Source organism: Myxine glutinosa, chromosome 2, assembly GCF_964187855.1.
Source record: "Myxine glutinosa chromosome 2, kmMyxGlut1.1, whole genome shotgun sequence".
Taxonomy (NCBI): Eukaryota; Metazoa; Chordata; class Myxini; order Myxiniformes; family Myxinidae; genus Myxine; species Myxine glutinosa.
In genome coordinates, this window is record NC_136262.1 from 86881040 (window position 1) to 86898658 (window position 17619).

At 50.2% G+C, this 17619-nt stretch overlaps 1 protein-coding gene across 1 annotated transcript in view; it reads left to right on the forward strand.

Moving 5' to 3' along the window:
* Positions 1 to 546: 546 nt before the first annotated feature.
* LOC144890785 (thyroid hormone-induced protein B-like) overlaps positions 547 to 17619 on the forward strand; it is a 45344-nt gene continuing 28271 nt past the window's right edge. The window contains exon 1 of the mRNA XM_078772611.1: positions 547 to 552. Within this exon, the coding sequence (XP_078628737.1) occupies positions 547 to 552 (6 nt within the window). The remainder of the gene's footprint in view (positions 553 to 17619) is intronic.

Sequence of the window (17619 nt, forward strand, 5' to 3'; positions counted from 1 at the left end):
GAGGCTATGTTAATCATATATTTATTCTTCGAGTAAATGACCCATTTTAAGGCCGATTTTGGATCTAATTTGCATATTTATGACATCATAATGACTCAAATCAAAACAAAACCAACCTTATCATAATCCTTGACCCTGAAAACATGGGTATAGATACTTTGTTTGTTAAGTTTGGATGTGTATTGGCCGAGTTATTGAGAAAATAAGATTTTCTCATGTATACTTAGTGGGGGGTAAGCGAAAATCTTCGTGGGGGGGGTCTGTAGCTAAACGTATACAGATTTGGGCCTGTCACCCAAACTTTTTTGAAAGGCCTTGATATGTACAACAATAAAATCATGCGTGACTTCGTACATTTGCGATGGACACGAACTCCCCCCTCGAGCCGACAGTAGTACATTAATGGGTTGGGCCAAATTCTCAAAAGTTTATTTCAGGAGATTTGAACTCTTAGGCACATCAAGGAGGAAAAGGGATAACTCGCTAGCATGCTTTGGTCACAAGTAATGGGCCAAAAAAATATAACAGCGAAATGAGTAAGTTATCATGATGGTATTTGAGCCGGATGTGTGATAATTCAGAATGCACATCATGGTCCTTTCGATCCAGCACAAACTCTTCTGGGACAAGGAGATTTCTCTGCCAATTTTCTACAATTCTGGCGTCATTACTCTCCAATCCTGCTGAGTAGAGACATTTGGGATTAACATGTCTGTTGAAATGCAGCATCACGAAGCTCCATTGGCCTGAATCATAACGGTTCAGTCAGGTTTCATCCACAGTCAATATTCTCTTGAGGAAACAGGTGAGTTTCTGTTCCGAAATTGACTCACAATTGACAAAGTATCCATCAGACAGAGTATGCTGGCTGACAGAGTGTCCACCAGACAGAATGTGCCGGTATCTCTTGTCCTTTCTGATTAGCAATTTTGGCTGGAGTTGCAATCACTCTTATAAAGAGCCATTTCACAAAGAGCAAATCTCATAGCTTTCCTCAATCCCAACGGAAACATCTCTCACAGCAAAAACATTTGTAATTTTTTGGTATTGGATCTTTTGAGCCCGCCCCGGGATCCCAGGGGGCAGGGCAAAAATGACACTGCTTTCACAACCTCTTGTCATCTGTTGATCAGTACCCATCAGGTTTAGTAAAATTACTGTAGTGGTGTTTGCGTAATAAATATATATATATATATATATATATTGTTGTGGATTTGAGATTTGAGAATTGCTGTGTTTTTTTAATTGTAGTGTAATGAATTGTTGTAAATATCACCCTCCTTCCTCCATTTGGTGTGTAAAGGTTAAAGGTCGTCCCCGTAGTTATTCCATATACAATCACATAGCCAATCATAGATCTCCTTGTTCAGTAGTTATCTCTTTATTATGCGTATTAGATTAAGGCTTTGTCTTCCATTAATTGACACTCCATTGCACCGAATTCAAATAAGGTAGATTCCCTTCCAATTCCCCTTTTGTCATCAATTGCCAACTGCATTGGGCGGTTTTCTGCGTGCGGTTTTCTGCATTCGCCGCTGCTGCTTTGTGGTTTTCGCCGCAAAACTCCATTGAACACGCGGTCAGATCGGAGAAGAAGGGGGAGGAGCCGCCGAATCCAGGGCGTGGGCCGCCGATCGTCATCACAAGGTAGAGCCAGCGAGCCCCGACCCGCCAATCAGGACCGGTGAGAGACCAGCTCGGGCGTGGCGCGGGTTGATCTGGAGGCGCGCTATAAAAGCGCGCGCGGAAGCCTTTGATGGAGTTGGAGAGAGAGATGCGGCAGATGAGTCCAGAGCGAGGGAAGTGACGGAGCCCCACGAGCAGTACCACGCAGCTTTGACTCCACCAGGCAGCGTTGACTCCACCAGGCAGCGTTGACTCCATCAGGCAGCGTTGGCTCGACCAGGCAGCTTCGACCCGTTACCACGCGGGAACCAGAATCGGTGGCATCGGTGGCCGTCGAGGTCCAGCCCGACGTCCCGTGCGGGATCAAGCCCGAACCATCTGCTCCAGCTGAACCTTCCTCTCTCCTTCCAGTCCTTCGTTCCTGCCTCCATTCCATCCTTCTGTGTACGTGAGTTTGTTCTGTGTGTCTTGTCCTTGGGGTTAAGTAAGACTGTAGTAGGTAAGCTAATTTGCACTGTGTCCTTTTCTTCTTCTGTATTTTATTTTATTATCTTTCCTCCTCCTTGGTTTCTTTTGGTTGTAAATAATAGCAAATAAATCATATTCGTATTTCCTACTGCTGTCTTCCTCTTCTTCACATCAGTCGTCTTAGTGATTTCCTTCATTGAATACCTGTGGCGCGATTTTGGCCAACGTTCAGGATCGGGTCTAGTCCTTGTTAATAGTTCGTGCCGCGGTTGCTAAAACCGCTCGGCAATTAACATCTGTCCGCGGTACGAACGGGGCTGCGCACCTGCCTTTCCGGAGGTAGCTGGGTAGCGTCAGGAGCGGAGACGGCCAGTGAAAATAGAAGGGGGGATTAACCCCCCCCCCCCTAAGGGGAGTGCCGTACTCCAGTTCCGTAACAATTGGTGTCAGGAGTGTCGGATTTGGACCTGAAGCGCGAATAGCGCGCTCAAAATTACGAGTGGCCCGAGATTTTATTTATAACATCTAAATTTAAAATCGTGCCATGGATGGTCAAGGCGACGGGATGCCGGTGGGTTAATTAGAGGGTGTAGAGTCGACCCAGGACATCGGGGATATGTATATGGGGGAAATGGAGGAGAGCAATGGTAACGTGGTTGCGGGGGGATCAGGTGCACAAGATGGCGCCCTCGCGCACGTGGTTGAGGAGACACAAAATGGCGGCGCTTCGCACGTGGTCGCAGCAGCCGAGCCCGAGATGCCAGAGTACATGAAAATAATTATGATGCAAATAATGGCCAAATTCGACACCCAAAAGGAAGAAACGAGGGCTCAGGGTGAGCGAATGAGGGACGAAGCGAGGGGTACCAGTGCCCAAATTGCAAAGATAGACAGCAAATTTGAGAGGCTAGGAAGCAAAATGGAGCGAATCGGCAAAATTGGAGACAGAATGGGTGACCGCATGCAAAAATGTGGGGAGACCATGGATCGCATGGTGGGCGAGAGGGTCCCGAGGGTGCACGACGAGGTAAAGCGGGTCGAGGAGCACTGGTTGGGCGAAGTGGAGAAAAGCGCGGGTAAAATGACGGGTATAGAGATCGCGACCCGGGGTATTGGGAAGCCGGCGACCGCTGAGGTACAAGTGGGAATTTTAATAAAGCCAGCGGTCGTTGAGGTGAATAAAGAAAAAGAAATAATGGGTATAGTTAAAATTGAAGAGACGACGGAGGTAGCCCAGCAGCTGGAGGAAGGAATGGAAATTGCTCAAAGTCCGTGCTCACATCACGATGCTGTGCTTAATAATCCTTATAAAGATTTGCAGGTGTTGGTGCAGGGAGGAAGAAGAACCCCGAAGGTGAGACGGGCTGTATGTGGTGCCGGGAGATTTTGTAAGAGGATGTCTGGCGCGAAGAGAATTGTCGCGCGATTGGGGTCAATATGGCACCCGAGCGTTGGTGAGGGGTCCCGTGTGAGTGGCAATGGCACGCGTGTGAGGAAAAAGTGTGCATCGGGGAATGAGCGTGTTACGAAGTGCGAGTGTGAAACCGAGTGCGAGGGAGAATGCACGTCGGGGTGTACGGAGTGTGACACAGAGAGTGAGAGCGATACGGATTGTACGTGTGAGGGTGAGAGTGACTCGGGGAGTGAGTTGGTGGTGGAGCGGGTGCGAGGATGCACGTATGGGATGAACGGCAAGAGTGTGCGAGAATGCACACCTGGAATGGTCGAACGTGTGCGAGGGAGCACACCTGAGTTGGTTGTGGTGCGGGTGTGGGAGAGCCCATTGGAGTGAGTGGGTGGATGCAAGAGTGCACGCCCATGGTGAGTGTTACGGAGGACGTAACGGAGGAGAGGTGTGGACCGAAGTGTGTGAACGGCGAGTGTGCACAAGAGGGTGCGCGAGAGGTGTGGTGTGTAACAGGGAGTGCGGTGGTGGAATGGACGGAGTGTGGGGGATGCACTGGAGGCGCCGAGACGCCGGGTTTTGTGAGTGTCAAAAGGGTCGCGTGTGCATGTGGGCATGCGAGTAAGCGGCGACGTTAACCGGGTTAGCAGTTAGGGCGACGGATAGCCGAGGCGAGCACTCCGGGCGCGGTGCGCTTTGTTGGATGCTAGGCCCGGCGCGGATCGATGCTGCATCGCTTCTCTTAGAAGCGCCGTTGCCGATTCGGGCTTGGCCCTGCCCTGCACGGTCGAGTCCGGGCCTTGTCGGGCAAGGCGACCGGTCCGGTTCAAGGGCAAGTAGGAGGAAGCGGAACGGTGCCCCCTAGCGGGGGCGGGGTTCCGACCGAGCGAGATTGAGCCATCGGGCCGGCGACCGCAAGGTGCCGCGCCGAGATGGTGCGTGGAATCTCAGCCCAACGAAGCCTCCTCCCCAGAATCGTGAATGCCGGACGGACTCAACCTGCAGGCGACCAAACCACCCGAATTCATTGCTCGGCTGTGCGAAGCCGGGCTTTGAAAATGTAACGACGCACCGAGGCTCAAGTTTAATGGACGGTGATGATGATAGTGTTTTGATCCGAAATTGGGGGAGTAGTGAATAGGATTTGCAGGAATTTGAGAGCAAAATTGATAGTAGAAGATACCCGATGTGGTGGGATGGCAACTTTGCCATCTCTCACAACGGGGGCAAAGGAGCAATAGTTTTATGGGGTTTATGGCAGTGAAAACTAGCCCGGGAGGGTTTGGATAAAGTGTGTAGGGATCTAGAGAAGATGACCATAGGTAACTGTAAGTTTAAGTAGCTACATCGGACAGGTAGTGGGGACATAGAGAGGGTAGTTGGATGATAATGACGAGGGAGCGCAATAATGTAAGGGGCGACTGGGAAGGGCGAGTTTCAGAGGGGAGTAGTTAGATCAGATGATGCCGTGTGGTTGTTTGAGAATTGAAAGTGTATTCAGAAGTGTATTGTGAAGAGTGTATGAGTGAGTGATGGTGATGTGTGTCGTGTTGACCAAATGGTCCAGGGAGGAAGGAGGGTGCAGGAAGCACCAGTAGGAGTGATTGCACAGGTGTGCACCTACAGTTGTATGGAATAAATGGTATGGAGTATGGAGTATGGAATGGATGGTCGTGGAGTGAGTATGGTGGAAACTGTGGAGTGGAGTGGATGGTGCGAAGGTGTGGATGGGGGAAAGGAGGATGGACCCCATCACGAATACCCGGGGAGGGTAGTGTAAGTGTTAGGTAGAGGGTACAGGTAAATTGTGGTTGGATATTGGCATCTGTGGTGCGTGGTGGAAGAATGGTGTTTGGATGGGTGCATTAGTGACGTGGAAATGGCTGGGAGTGTGGCCTGTTAGTATGTGTAGTTGAATGGGCACTCCACCACTGTGAGGATGTCGGCCAGGTGAGGCCGCAGGTGGGCTCTGGGAGCCGTTAGAGTTGTGGACGGGGCCCGAGGATCCGGAGGACGGACCCGGGTAGCCCAGTGCCAGAGAGGGCACCGAGTGGGGAGAGCGCCAGAGGGCCTTCCCCAGGTAGATAGGTAGGGTTAAGGAGCAGGTAAGCTCAGAGGCAACTGCAGTGGTGGAGGTGTGCAGGTGGGTAGACCTGCTGGGAGAGCCACATGACCCAGTCCTGAAATTGTGCAAGGGCACAGGGAGTTGAATCGGGGGAGTGAGACCCCAAATTGATGAAGCACCACAGTTTGGTCAATGGGAATTTGTTCTTAAAACCACGTAGAGTAAGATTGCCAATGGTTTGGCAGGGAAAGACCCCGGGTAGTGTAAAGTGTATTAGTCATTTCGAGGATAGTCAGGATTAGGAATCTCCTCGCACCATCTACATCTACTCACCTGAGGTAACAGGACTCCACACCATGCCATGTTTTTGTTATTTTTTTTGCGCAAATGGTTGAAATGTGAGAGGCATCATGACGTGGGTGTGACATTGTGCTTTGTTGTTCCATCTCTCCCTCCTTATGAGGGTTGATGATGAATTGGGTGATGGCAAATTTGGTTAGAGGGATTGTGGGGACGAATTTGTTATCGGGGAAATATAGGGGAGACGAGACAGTAGTGACGAATTTGTAAATGTGTAGATTTTTGTACATATGGGGTAAGGGCAAGGGTAGAGTAGGTAACAGGGGGTGGAGGGGGGGGGTGACGTACTGTAGGGACGAGCTTTCTCACTTCGCTCTCCGTACGCACCTCGTCTTGCATTGCCTTGTTTGATGTGTACCCTTATGACCTTACCCCTCGCTCACCTGTCTTCTCCCCCCCCCCCCCCCCTTGTCTCCCACCCGAGGACTGTGCGCCACTGGGCGCCGAGGGGAGCGTGCGGCGCCATTGTGTGCCCGAACCCTTGTAACCAGCTGCCTGCATCCACGCACCACTTATGGACCACATGTCTGTGGCTGAGCACCACTTATGGACCCCATGGGTTGGGGCATGGCCCCTCTGCTGGAACCGGCCATGATGGCCCGAGATCTTGCTGGCGGACCTTGGTAACATGGCACCTATGCCATACAGGTGAACCACTCATAGTCGGCCCTGTGGGCCATAAATAAAAAGAACAGTGGACACGTTTTGTGCATGTCATTTTATTATGTCCAAATAGGCCGCCAGCAAAGAAGAAAGATAACATCTGGAAGAACGACAATGGCCAGCAGAGGGAGCCGAAGAGGAAGACCGGCACCAGGGGTTTGTTGGGTTTTTTTTATTGAACTGTGGTGACTGTGCACCGATTGGTGCTTGATGGTGCTTTGGTGCGTTTTGGTGCTTTCTCGTGCGTCGATGCAGCACAGGCTGTCTCCCCCCCCCCCCCCCAAAAGAACAATCGCAGGTCCTGGGTTGCGTTTTGTAAATACAAGTAGCGTCATTGTAAATAATGCGCCCCCACCGTAAGTGTTTAGTTTGAAAACCATTCCGCAATTCGGTTAGCTGTGGACGTAAATCTGTTAGATAGGGTGCAATGCAGCAGCGGGATATACTTATTTGTGTTTTAAAACTGTCACTCAGGGTCAGGTTAAATGTAGAGGGAACTACACCTACGTGCCACACTAAAGGTAAAAGTAATAGGCCCGGGACGTGCCTAAGAGGAGGAGGGTGCAGTGTTGTGGATTTGAGATTTGAGAATTGCTGTGTTTTTTTAATTGTAGTGTAATGAATTGTTGTAAATATCACCCTCCTTCCTCCATTTGGTGTGTAAAGGTTAAAGGTCGTCCCCGTAGTTATTCCATATACAATCACATAGCCAATCATAGATCTCCTTGTTCAGTAGTTATCTCATTATTATATGCGTATTAGATTAAGACTTTGTCTTCCATTAATTGACACTCCATTGCACCGAATTCAAATAAGGTAGATTCCCTTCCAATTCCCCTTTTGTCATCAATTGCCAACTGCATTGGGCGGTTTTCTGCATTCACCGCTGCTGCTTTGTGGTTTTCGCCGCAAAACTCCATTGAACACGCGGTCAGATCGGAGAAGAAGGGGGAGGAGCCACCGAATCCAGGGCGTGGGCCACCGATCGTCATCACAAGGTGGAGCCAGCGAGCCCTGACCCGCCAATCAGGACCGGTGAGAGACCAGCTCGGGCGTGGCGCGGGTTGATCTGGAGGCGCGCTATAAAAGCGTGCGCGGAAGCCTTTGAGGGAGTCGGAGAGAGATGCGGCAGATGAGTCAAGAGCGAGGGAAGTGACGGAGCCCCACGAGCAGTACCACGCAGCTTTGACTCCACCAGGCAGCGTTGACTCCACCAGGCAGCGTTGACTCCACCAGGCAGCATTGGCTCCACCAGGCAGCTTCGACCCGTTACCACGCGGGAACCAGAATCGGTGGCATCGGTGGCCGTTGAGGTCCAGCCCGACGTCCCGTGCGGGATCAAGCCCGAACCATCTGCTCCAGCTGAACCTTCCTCTCTCCTTCCAGTCCTTCGTTCCTGCCTCCATTCCATCCTTCTGTGTACGTGAGTTTGTTCTGTGTGTCTTGTCCTTGGGGTTAAGTAAGACTGTAGTAGGTAAGCTAATTTGCACTGTGTCCTCTTCTTCTTCTGTATTTTATTTTATTATCTTTCCTCCTCCTTGGTTTCTTTTGGTTGTAAATAATAGCAAATAAATCATATTCGTATTTCCTACTGCTGTCTTCCTCTTCTTCACATCCGTCGTCTTAGTGATTTCCTTCATTGAATACCCGTGGCGCGATTTTGGCCAACGTTCAGGATCGGGTCTAGTCCTTGTTAATAGTTCGTGCCGCGGTTGCTAAAACCACTCGGCAATTAACATCTGTCCGCAGTACGAACGGGGCTGCGCACCTGCCTTTCCAGAGGTAGCTGGGTAGCGTCAGGAGTGGAGATGGCCAGTGAAAATAGAAGGGGGGATTAACCCCCCCCCTCCCCCCCCTAAGGGGAGTGCCGTACTCCGGTTCCATAACAATATATATACAGACTTGGCATTTAATATGGAATTTTTTTTTTTCTTGACTTGGGTTTACTTTCTTAACTCAGTATATCAATCTGGTGAGTTACTTTTACACTTTGGTGATTTATTTGTTAAAACAACCATGTCACTGATTGTCTGTCGCAGCAAGAAGTCAACAACAGGATTATATCACAGGTGGAGTGGCAAAAGGTACGGACAGGTGCATTTGATGATTGGCTTCACAGTCGGGTATACAAGGGTTGTTGCGTTCTGTATTAGTGGAAAACAACTGCTGCACGTCTCCAAAAGTTATTGCCGCTTCCTCTGGAGATGGTCCGTCAACTCGACAATGCTGTTTGTCATGGAGTGGTGGCTATACGAAATTACGGCATGAAACAGCGTGCTATTGCTCGGCAGTATGGCATCACTCAAGGTCAGGTGTCAAAGATCCTGAAACGAAATGCTCAGAGGGGTGTCCCTACTCCAATACCGAGGCCAGGACGTCCCCGCAGAACCACAAGGAGGGATGATCACCAGCTGCACCGGTTAGTCCGCAATGGCCGTACCAAGTCAGCTAATCGGCTTAGGGCTGAGTGGCAGCAACTGACAAATGTTCCTGTATCCAGAAGGCTAGTCAACCAACAAATGGTTCAAGCAGGCTATCGTGCCAGGCGTCCCCTGACAAAGCCACACCTGACCAGACAACACCGCCAGCGCCGATTTCAGTGGGCCAGAGAGCACCGTCAATGGCAGCCAGGACACTGGAATCACGTGATCTTCAGTGACGAGTCTAGATTTCTGGTGTATCGTCAAGATGGCCGCGTCCGAGTGCGCAGACAAGTGCATGAAGCCTACAACAAAGATTGTATAGTGCCAAGAGTCCAAGCTGGAGGTGGTGGGGTGACCGTTTGGGCTGCTTTTCATGCAGGGGGCAAAACTGACCTGGTTGTTCTGAATGGAAACCTGAACCAGTTCAATCAAGTACAGGGCCATTCTGGAAGAAACATTGCTTCCATTTGCTCGTGCAGCCTTTCGAGGAAACTTTGTCTTCCAAGATGACAATGCATGGCCTCATTGTGCTCGCATGATCCAACACTTTCTTGCTGACTGTGGTGTCGAGCATATGGAGTGGCCTGCCATGTCCCCGGATATGAAACCGATAGAGAACTTGTGGGCAGAAGTAACGCGTCAAATCGACCACTTGGACCGGCAGCCGACCTCTGTGCGTGAATTGCAGCAGGCTATTGTCATTGCATGGCAAGCGATTCCTGTCCAAACCTTGGCAAATCTCGTGAACAGCATGCCTCAACGTGTACGTGCTCTCCTGAATGCTCGTGGGGGTTACACGAAGTACTGAACTGTAATTTTACTGTCCGTAATCCCAGTTGTAATTTAACTTTTGTTTTTGTTAAAAAAATTTTTGGCTAATGTGCAAAATAAAGAGATACTTCTGGAAAACGTACAGAAGTTTAACACAGTACTGTCCATGAATTGAGTTCGATATCGGTTTACATCACTTTCAAGGATCAATTTATTTGTTTCGAAATGTTAAATGTGGTTTTTGTTTCTTTTAAAGGTCACATTAACAAAATATAGTATAATTTCAACATAATTCCAATGAACTTTTGGTTCTAAGACATCTTGAAAAGTAAGTTCACCCCCACAAAAAAAATATTCCATATTAAATGCCAAGTCTGTATATATATATTGTTACGGTGATTACCCAACGTCGGCCTCTTTTCCCCTTATCGGGGGGGATTAATCCCCTCGTCTATGACTGACCGACGTGGTCCCGGGGGTATGACGTCATGCCCGGTCGGCGCTGGGTAGGGTATTAGGCCCAACCGTCCTATGACCTAAATACCAGCGCCTCTTGGTACGCGAGGAAATACTCCCGCTCACGGCCGCAGCGTAATAGATTGGTTGCGCCGAGCGAAGCGAACTGCGGCGTGAGCCGTTTATCGAAGGGGCTAAACCCGATTCCTATGCGTCGGCCGAATCGCGCCACGTATACTCAATTTGGAAACCTCTAAAGCGACCGAATGTGAAGAAGAAGACAAAGTAGGAAGAACAGGGATTTATTATTATTTACACAACTAAAGGAAGAAAAGCAATCAAAGTAATATACAAGGAAATGGAAGAATCAGAAGGACACAGGGCAATTTCTAGCTTATCTATGCAGTCTTACTTAAACCCAGGGACAAGACACACAAAACAAACTCACGTACACGAATGGGGAATTTCAGAGTGGATTGGCTGGAGGGAGAGGAAGGTAGGACCACAAGGCTGGAAGGTTTGGCAGGGCGCACAGCAAGCAGGTCCTTTCCGGGCTGGTATGGGAGCGAGCAGGGCGGCGGCGGCACACGTATCTCGTCCTTCCTCGACACGCCTCGGGCTCTTTTGTCATCTGCTGCGGTCCTCTCCTCCCTCAAAATCGTCTGCTGCGTCTCTCCCTCAATCCTCTCTTGCGCGATTTTCGCATGCATATATCATACCTCCAGCGCGGGTGTGACACGCCCTCGTCTGTTTCGGTACCGCCCTCCCCCGTGCTCTTTTTCGTGACCTTATATGGCATTGCCACGGGCTTGTCTCCTTATTTGGGCATGGAGCCAAACGGCACGCCCCTCGTGGCGAGCCACGGGCTTGTCTCCTTATTTGGGCATGGGGCCGAACAGCCCCGCCCTTCCTGTCCAAACAGAGCACGGAGCACATATTCATTATAGCAGCGAACGCCGCTTCCAAAGCCAGGCCAGTTGAGGGGGCGCGCACCCCACGCTTGTTAAGTTCCGTTACCCAGAGAAGGAGAGTTCGGCTGGGAAAGGTAATTATTGAAGGGGAGCTATCCTTATTTGATTCGGTGTAACGCAATGAATTAGTGGACCACAGAGCCTTATACTGACATTTACTAAGGACAAAACTACTGAGGGGAAACTTATGATTGGCTACGTGTGTGCGATGGCCTAACTAAGGACGACCTTTGACCTTTACAGTTGGAGGTATTTACAAGGAATATTTACAACAAATTACACACACAGTTCCCAAATCCTCAACACTGCACCCTCCTTCCTTACTGGACGTCCCGGCCCGAAAACTTTTACTTTAGTGTGACACGCCGGTGTAGTAACCCTCTACAATTAACCTGACCCTGAGTGCGACAATTTTAAAACAAATAAATATGTCCCGCTAATTGCGTTGCATCCTGCCTAACAGTTTCACACCCACAGCTAACCGAATTGCGGAATTATTTTCAAACTAAACATGAACGGTGGGGGAGCATTATTTACAGTGACATTATTTTGACTATTTACAAAACGCAACCCAGGACTTGTGATTTTTCTTTCAGGGAAACAAAAAGAAATTCCTGTTGGGAGGGAAGGAGACAGCATGCATTGCATCGACGCACCAGCACCAATAAATACCAAAGCACCAATCACCAAAACCGCACCAAAAGCACCATTTGGTGCAACAGTCACCAGTTCCTAATAATGACACACACAAAAAAACAACTGGTGGTGGTCTTCTTCTTCTCTGCTGGGCCGATGTTCTGCCTGATGCTTTCTCTACTTGTGGCCTATTTGGAAATAAAAGGGCACCAACGCGTCCACTTTTATTGAGGGCCACAGGGGCCAACTAAGGGTGGTCTACCTGTTTGGTATAGGTGCCACCTTTACACTGGGCCGCAAGTAAGATTACCTGGCTACCATGGCTGGTCCCCAGCAGAGGTGCCAGGCCCCAAAACGTGGGGTCCATAAAGTGGTGCTTGGCCGCAGAATGGCGGTCCATAAGTGGTGCATCAATGCAAGCATGCTGGTTGCGGGAGTTTCGGGCTCACAGACACGGCCCCCCGCACGCTCCTCTCAGTGCCCAGAGAGCACAGTCCTCGGGTGGGAGACAGGGGGACAGAAGACAGGTGAGTAATGGGTCAGGGCGCAAGGGTACACATCAAACAAGGTAATGCCGGATGAGGTGCGCACGGAGAGCGAAGTGAGAAAGCTCGTCCCTACCGTACGCCCCCCACATGTGACCTACACTACCCCCCCTTGCCCCTCCCCGTATTTACAAAAACCTACACATTTACAAATTCGTCACTAATGTCTCGTCTTCCCCACCTTTCCCCTAATACCAAATTCGTCATCACAATCCCTCTGACCAAAATTTGCCATCACCAATTCATCATCAATCCTCATAAGGAGGGAGAGATGGAACAAACAAGTACAATGTCACACCCACGTCATGATGCATCTCACAATCCAAACATTTGCACAGAAAAATCAAAACCAACAAACCATGGCACGGTGTGGAGCACCGTCGTTACCTCAGGTGAGTGGATGTAGATGGTGCAAGGAGATTTCAATCCTAACTATCCTCTTAAATGACATTAACACACTTTACACTACCCGGGGTCTTTCCCTGCCAAACCATTGGCCGTCTTACTCTATGCGGTTTTAAGAACCAAATTCCCATTGACCAAACTGTGGTGCTTCATCAATTTGGGGTCTCACTCCCCCGATTCAACTCCCTGTGCCTTTGCACAATTTCAGGACTGGGTCGTGTGGCTCTCCCAGCAGGTCTACCCACCTGCACACCTCCACCACTGTAGTTGCCTCCGAGCTTACCTGCTCCTTACCCTAACCTATCTACCTGGGGAAGGCCCTCTGGCGCTCTCCCCACTCGGTGCCCTCTGGCACTGGGCTACCCGGGTCCGTCCTCCGGATCCTCGGGCCCCATCCACAACTCTACCGGCTCCCAGAGCCCACCTGCGGCCTTACCTGGCCGACATCCTAACAGTGGCGGAGAGCCGATTCAACTACACACACTAACAGTCCACACGCCCAGCCATTTCCACGTCACTAATTCACCCATCCAAACACCATTCTTCCACCACGCACCACAGATGCCAATATCCAACCACAATTTACCTACTCCCTCTACCTAACTCTTAAACTACCCTCCCCGGGTATTCGTGATGGGGTCCATCCTCCCCATACGCACCTTCCACTCCACTCCACAGTTTCCACCATACTCACTCCACACCATCCATTCCATATATTCCATACTCCATGTATTCCACACAAGCATTCTCCATACACCTGTATTTGCACACCTGTGCCATCACTCCTGGTGCTTCCTGCACCCTCCTTCCTCCAGGACCATTTGCTCAACACAACACGCAATCACCATTACTCACTCATACACTGCTCCATCCACCTGTTCACTTGCACACCTGTGCAATCACACCTGGTGCCTCCTGCACCCTCCTTCCTCCCAAGCTTCTTCAATCATTCAATACAATGCACAACCACAATTGTTCCTCATGCACTGCTCCATACACTTCCACGCTCAATACAACTCACAATCACTGCACTCTTTTCACAATACACTTCCGAATACACTTTCAATTCTCAAACACACGGCATCATCTGATCTACCTGGTTTCCCTCTAACTTGGTGCTCCCCATCTTCCCTTTAAACTAAGCACATCCCACGTCATTAACAACCATTCTAACCTCTCTATGTCCCCGACTACCTGTCCAATGTCGCTACTTAAATCTGCAGTTACCTATGGTCATCTTCTCTAGATCCCTATCATTTTATCCTAACCCTCCCTCGGCGAACTGACACTGCCATAAACCCCATAGCTATTGCTCATGTGCCCCGGGTATGTGAGGGACGGTGGATTTGCCAGCCCACCTCATCGGGCATCTTCCACTATAAATTTCGCTCATCAAATTCCAGCCAATCAAAAATTTTCCAATTACAGATTCCCTATCCCTACCAAATGTCCTTTCACTGGAGCCTCGGTGCATCTTTACATTATTACACAACTCGGCTCTGCACAGCCGAGCAATTAATTCGGGTGGTTTGGTCGCCTGCAGGTTGAGTCCGTCCGGCATTCAGTGCAGGGAAGGAGGTTTACTCGGGCCTAGATTCCACGCACCATCTCGGCATGGAGCCGTCCGATGGCCCGATCTCGCCCTGCCGGAACGCCTCAACCACAAGGGGTCACCATGACGACCCTTCCGACCGGGCCGCCCGCTCCGCCTAGCGGAGCACGGACGCGACCGTTCGGAGCGAGGCCCAGCGTGGATCCCGTATGGCGGTTCCTTCGAAACCGCCGTGGTTACGATCCCCGCTGGTTCCCGCTGCGCACAAAGCCTGGCACGAACCGAGGGCTCGCTTCGGCTACAAGTCGATCTAACAGCTATCCCGTTTAACGTCGATGCTCCACTTGTATGCTCACACCCCACGTTCCGTTCCTTGCTCACACATCCAGCTGTCTCCATGCTCTCCGTCATTGCACCTTCTCTTACACACCACCCAGGTACACTCATAGACTTCTTCACACACCTGACCACCGCACACCTTGGCACACACTTGTCGTTCGTACACCTCACCAACACACCTCTTCGCGCCCACTCCTCGGTCACATCCTCTGTGACAACCACGGGTGTGCTCTCCTCCGCACACCCAATCACGTGCTCCACTACCAACTCAAGTGTGCATTCCCACACGTGCTCGACCATTCCAGGTGTGCATCCTTTCATTCCAGGTGTACATTCTCTCTCACCTGCCACAACCAACTCGTGCTCCGTGTCACTCTCACTACTCTTACCACCACACTCGGTCGCGCATTCACCCTTACTCTCGACAGCGCACTCTGTTATCATGCACCCGTTCGTTACACACCTTTCTCATGCATCCTCTTGTGCACACTCTCCCGTTACGTCCTCCGTAACACTCACCACAGGTGTGCACTCTTTCGTTACATCCCCTGTAACACTCCCCATCACGCTCTTCCATGTGCTCCCCCGCACCTGCGCCACGACCAACTCACTCTCGACAGCACACTCACTCCTCGGCGCGCACTTTTTCCTCACACACCCCATAGCCGGACATCCTCGCACACCTCCTCCTTCACACTCTGTACCTGTCGCACACTTTACCAGCGGCCTCTCACGAACAGCCGGGTCGACACCAACACCCAAGCCGACTGAATCTCCCCTCACACCATATACATTTCCGAGTATATCGCCACTCACCTCGGCACCTTGTCTCCGCTCCTCCTCCGCCACCTGCAAACTCTTTATTTGGTTAGTAAGCACATCATCACGATTTGAGTACAGACCTTGTACATATTCCATTACCTCCTCCTTTATCTCCCTTTGGGTTTCCCTCGGTCTCTTCTTAATTTCACTCACCCCCTCTTCCACATCCTCTAATTTTTGCTTCACCTCTTTTATTTCCCGGTGCGCCCCCTCAATTTCTTCCTCTAAGGCCACCTTGGTCGTTTCTATGTGCGTCCTTACTTCCCGTTCTTTCGTCTCCATTACTTCTGTTACCTCGTCCAACCTCTTTGTCAACCCCTCATGTACCATCTGACATTCCCTCTTTGTCGCTATAAGTTCCTCTTTTATTTCTTTCTGCGCCGCCTTCAACCCCACGATTACCGCAGTGTTCTTCTCCACTTGCTCCCCTAATTCCTTTTGTCCCACCGTCAGCTGTTCTACTTCCCTCGTTAGATTTTCCATGCCCCCCTGTAACCTAACCGTTCTATTTCTCACCTTTTTCTCCATACGCTCCTCACCTCGCTTTACCTCCTCGCGTACCCCCGCGAACTCCTCGCCAACACCTCGTCTGATCTCCTCCCCCATTTCTCCCATCTCTTTGGTAGATGCTGCCGCCATCTGTTCCAAATCATTCCTCTGGGCATCCAATTTGGTTTCTAACACGATTTTCACCTCCTCTATCTGTTCTCCCATCTGTTTAATTTCCCAGGCGGATTGCTCCCCTATCTCCCTCAATTTGCCTTCCATAATATTTTCTAACCCCCGTAACCCATTCTTCACCCCCTCCATCTGGTTCTCCTGGGCAGCCATTCTATTTTCCAACCCCGTTAACCCCTCCTTCATTTCCCAAATTTGATTACCCATGTCCTCTAGTTGGCCCCCCAATTGACCTTCGAGCCCCCTGATTTGGCTTCCCATATCATGTCTCAATTCCCCAATTTGGTTTTCTAATCCCCCAATTTTATTGTCTAAACCCTCAAATTTATTGTCTAAACGTTCAAATTTATTGTCTAAACGTTCACTGGTACCCCTTGCTTCGTCCCTCATTGCCCCCATTTGATTGCCCATATCATTCCTCAAATTGTTTAACCCTTCTTCCATCTGGCCACCCATTTCTCTTCGCTCTCGGGTGGATTTATCACTTTGGGCATCCATTTTTGCCATCATTTGAATCATAAAGACTCGCATGTACTCTGGCATCTCGGGCTCGGCTGCTGCAACCACGTGCGAAGCGCCGCCATTTTGTGCCTCTGCAACCACGTGCGCGAGGGCGCCATCCTGGCACCTGATACCCCCGCAACCACATCCTCATTTCTCTCCTCCTCCCTCTCCTCCATATACATTTCCCTGGGGTCCTGGGTCGCTTCTAACCCCTCTTCTAATTCTACTCCCACCGGCATCCGGTCGCCTTGATCATCCATGGCGCGATTTCAAATTTGGATGTTAAAACTAAATTTTGGCCGCTCCAAATTTTGACCCAATTTTTTTTTTTTTTTTTAGATGTTCAAAAATTTGGTTCGGGCCTCGAATCTAACTCCTGACACCAATTGTTACGGAACCCAACGTTGGCCTCTTTTCCCCTTATCGAGGGGGGATTAATCCCCTCCTCTATGACTGACCGACGTGGTCCCGGGGGTATGACGTCACGCCCGGTCGGCGCAGGGTAGGGTATTAGGCCCAACCGTCCTATGACCTAAATACCAGCGCCTCTCGGTACGCGAGGAAATACTCCCGCTCACGGCCGCAGCGTAATAGATTGGTTGCGCCGAGCGAAGCGAACTGCGGCGTGAGCCGTTTATCGAAGGGGCTAAACCCGATTCCTATGCGTCGGCCGAATCGCGCCACGTATACTCAATTTGGACACCTCTAAAGCGACCGAATGTGAAGAAGAAGACAAAGTAGGAAGAACAGGGATTTATTATTATTTACACACAACTAAAGGAAGAAAAGCAATCAAAGTAATATACAAGGAAATGGAAGAATCAGAAGGACACAGGGCAATTTCTAGCTTATCTATGCAGTCTTACTTAAACCCAGGGACAAGACACACAAAACAAACTCACGTACACGAATGGGGAATTTCAGAGTGGA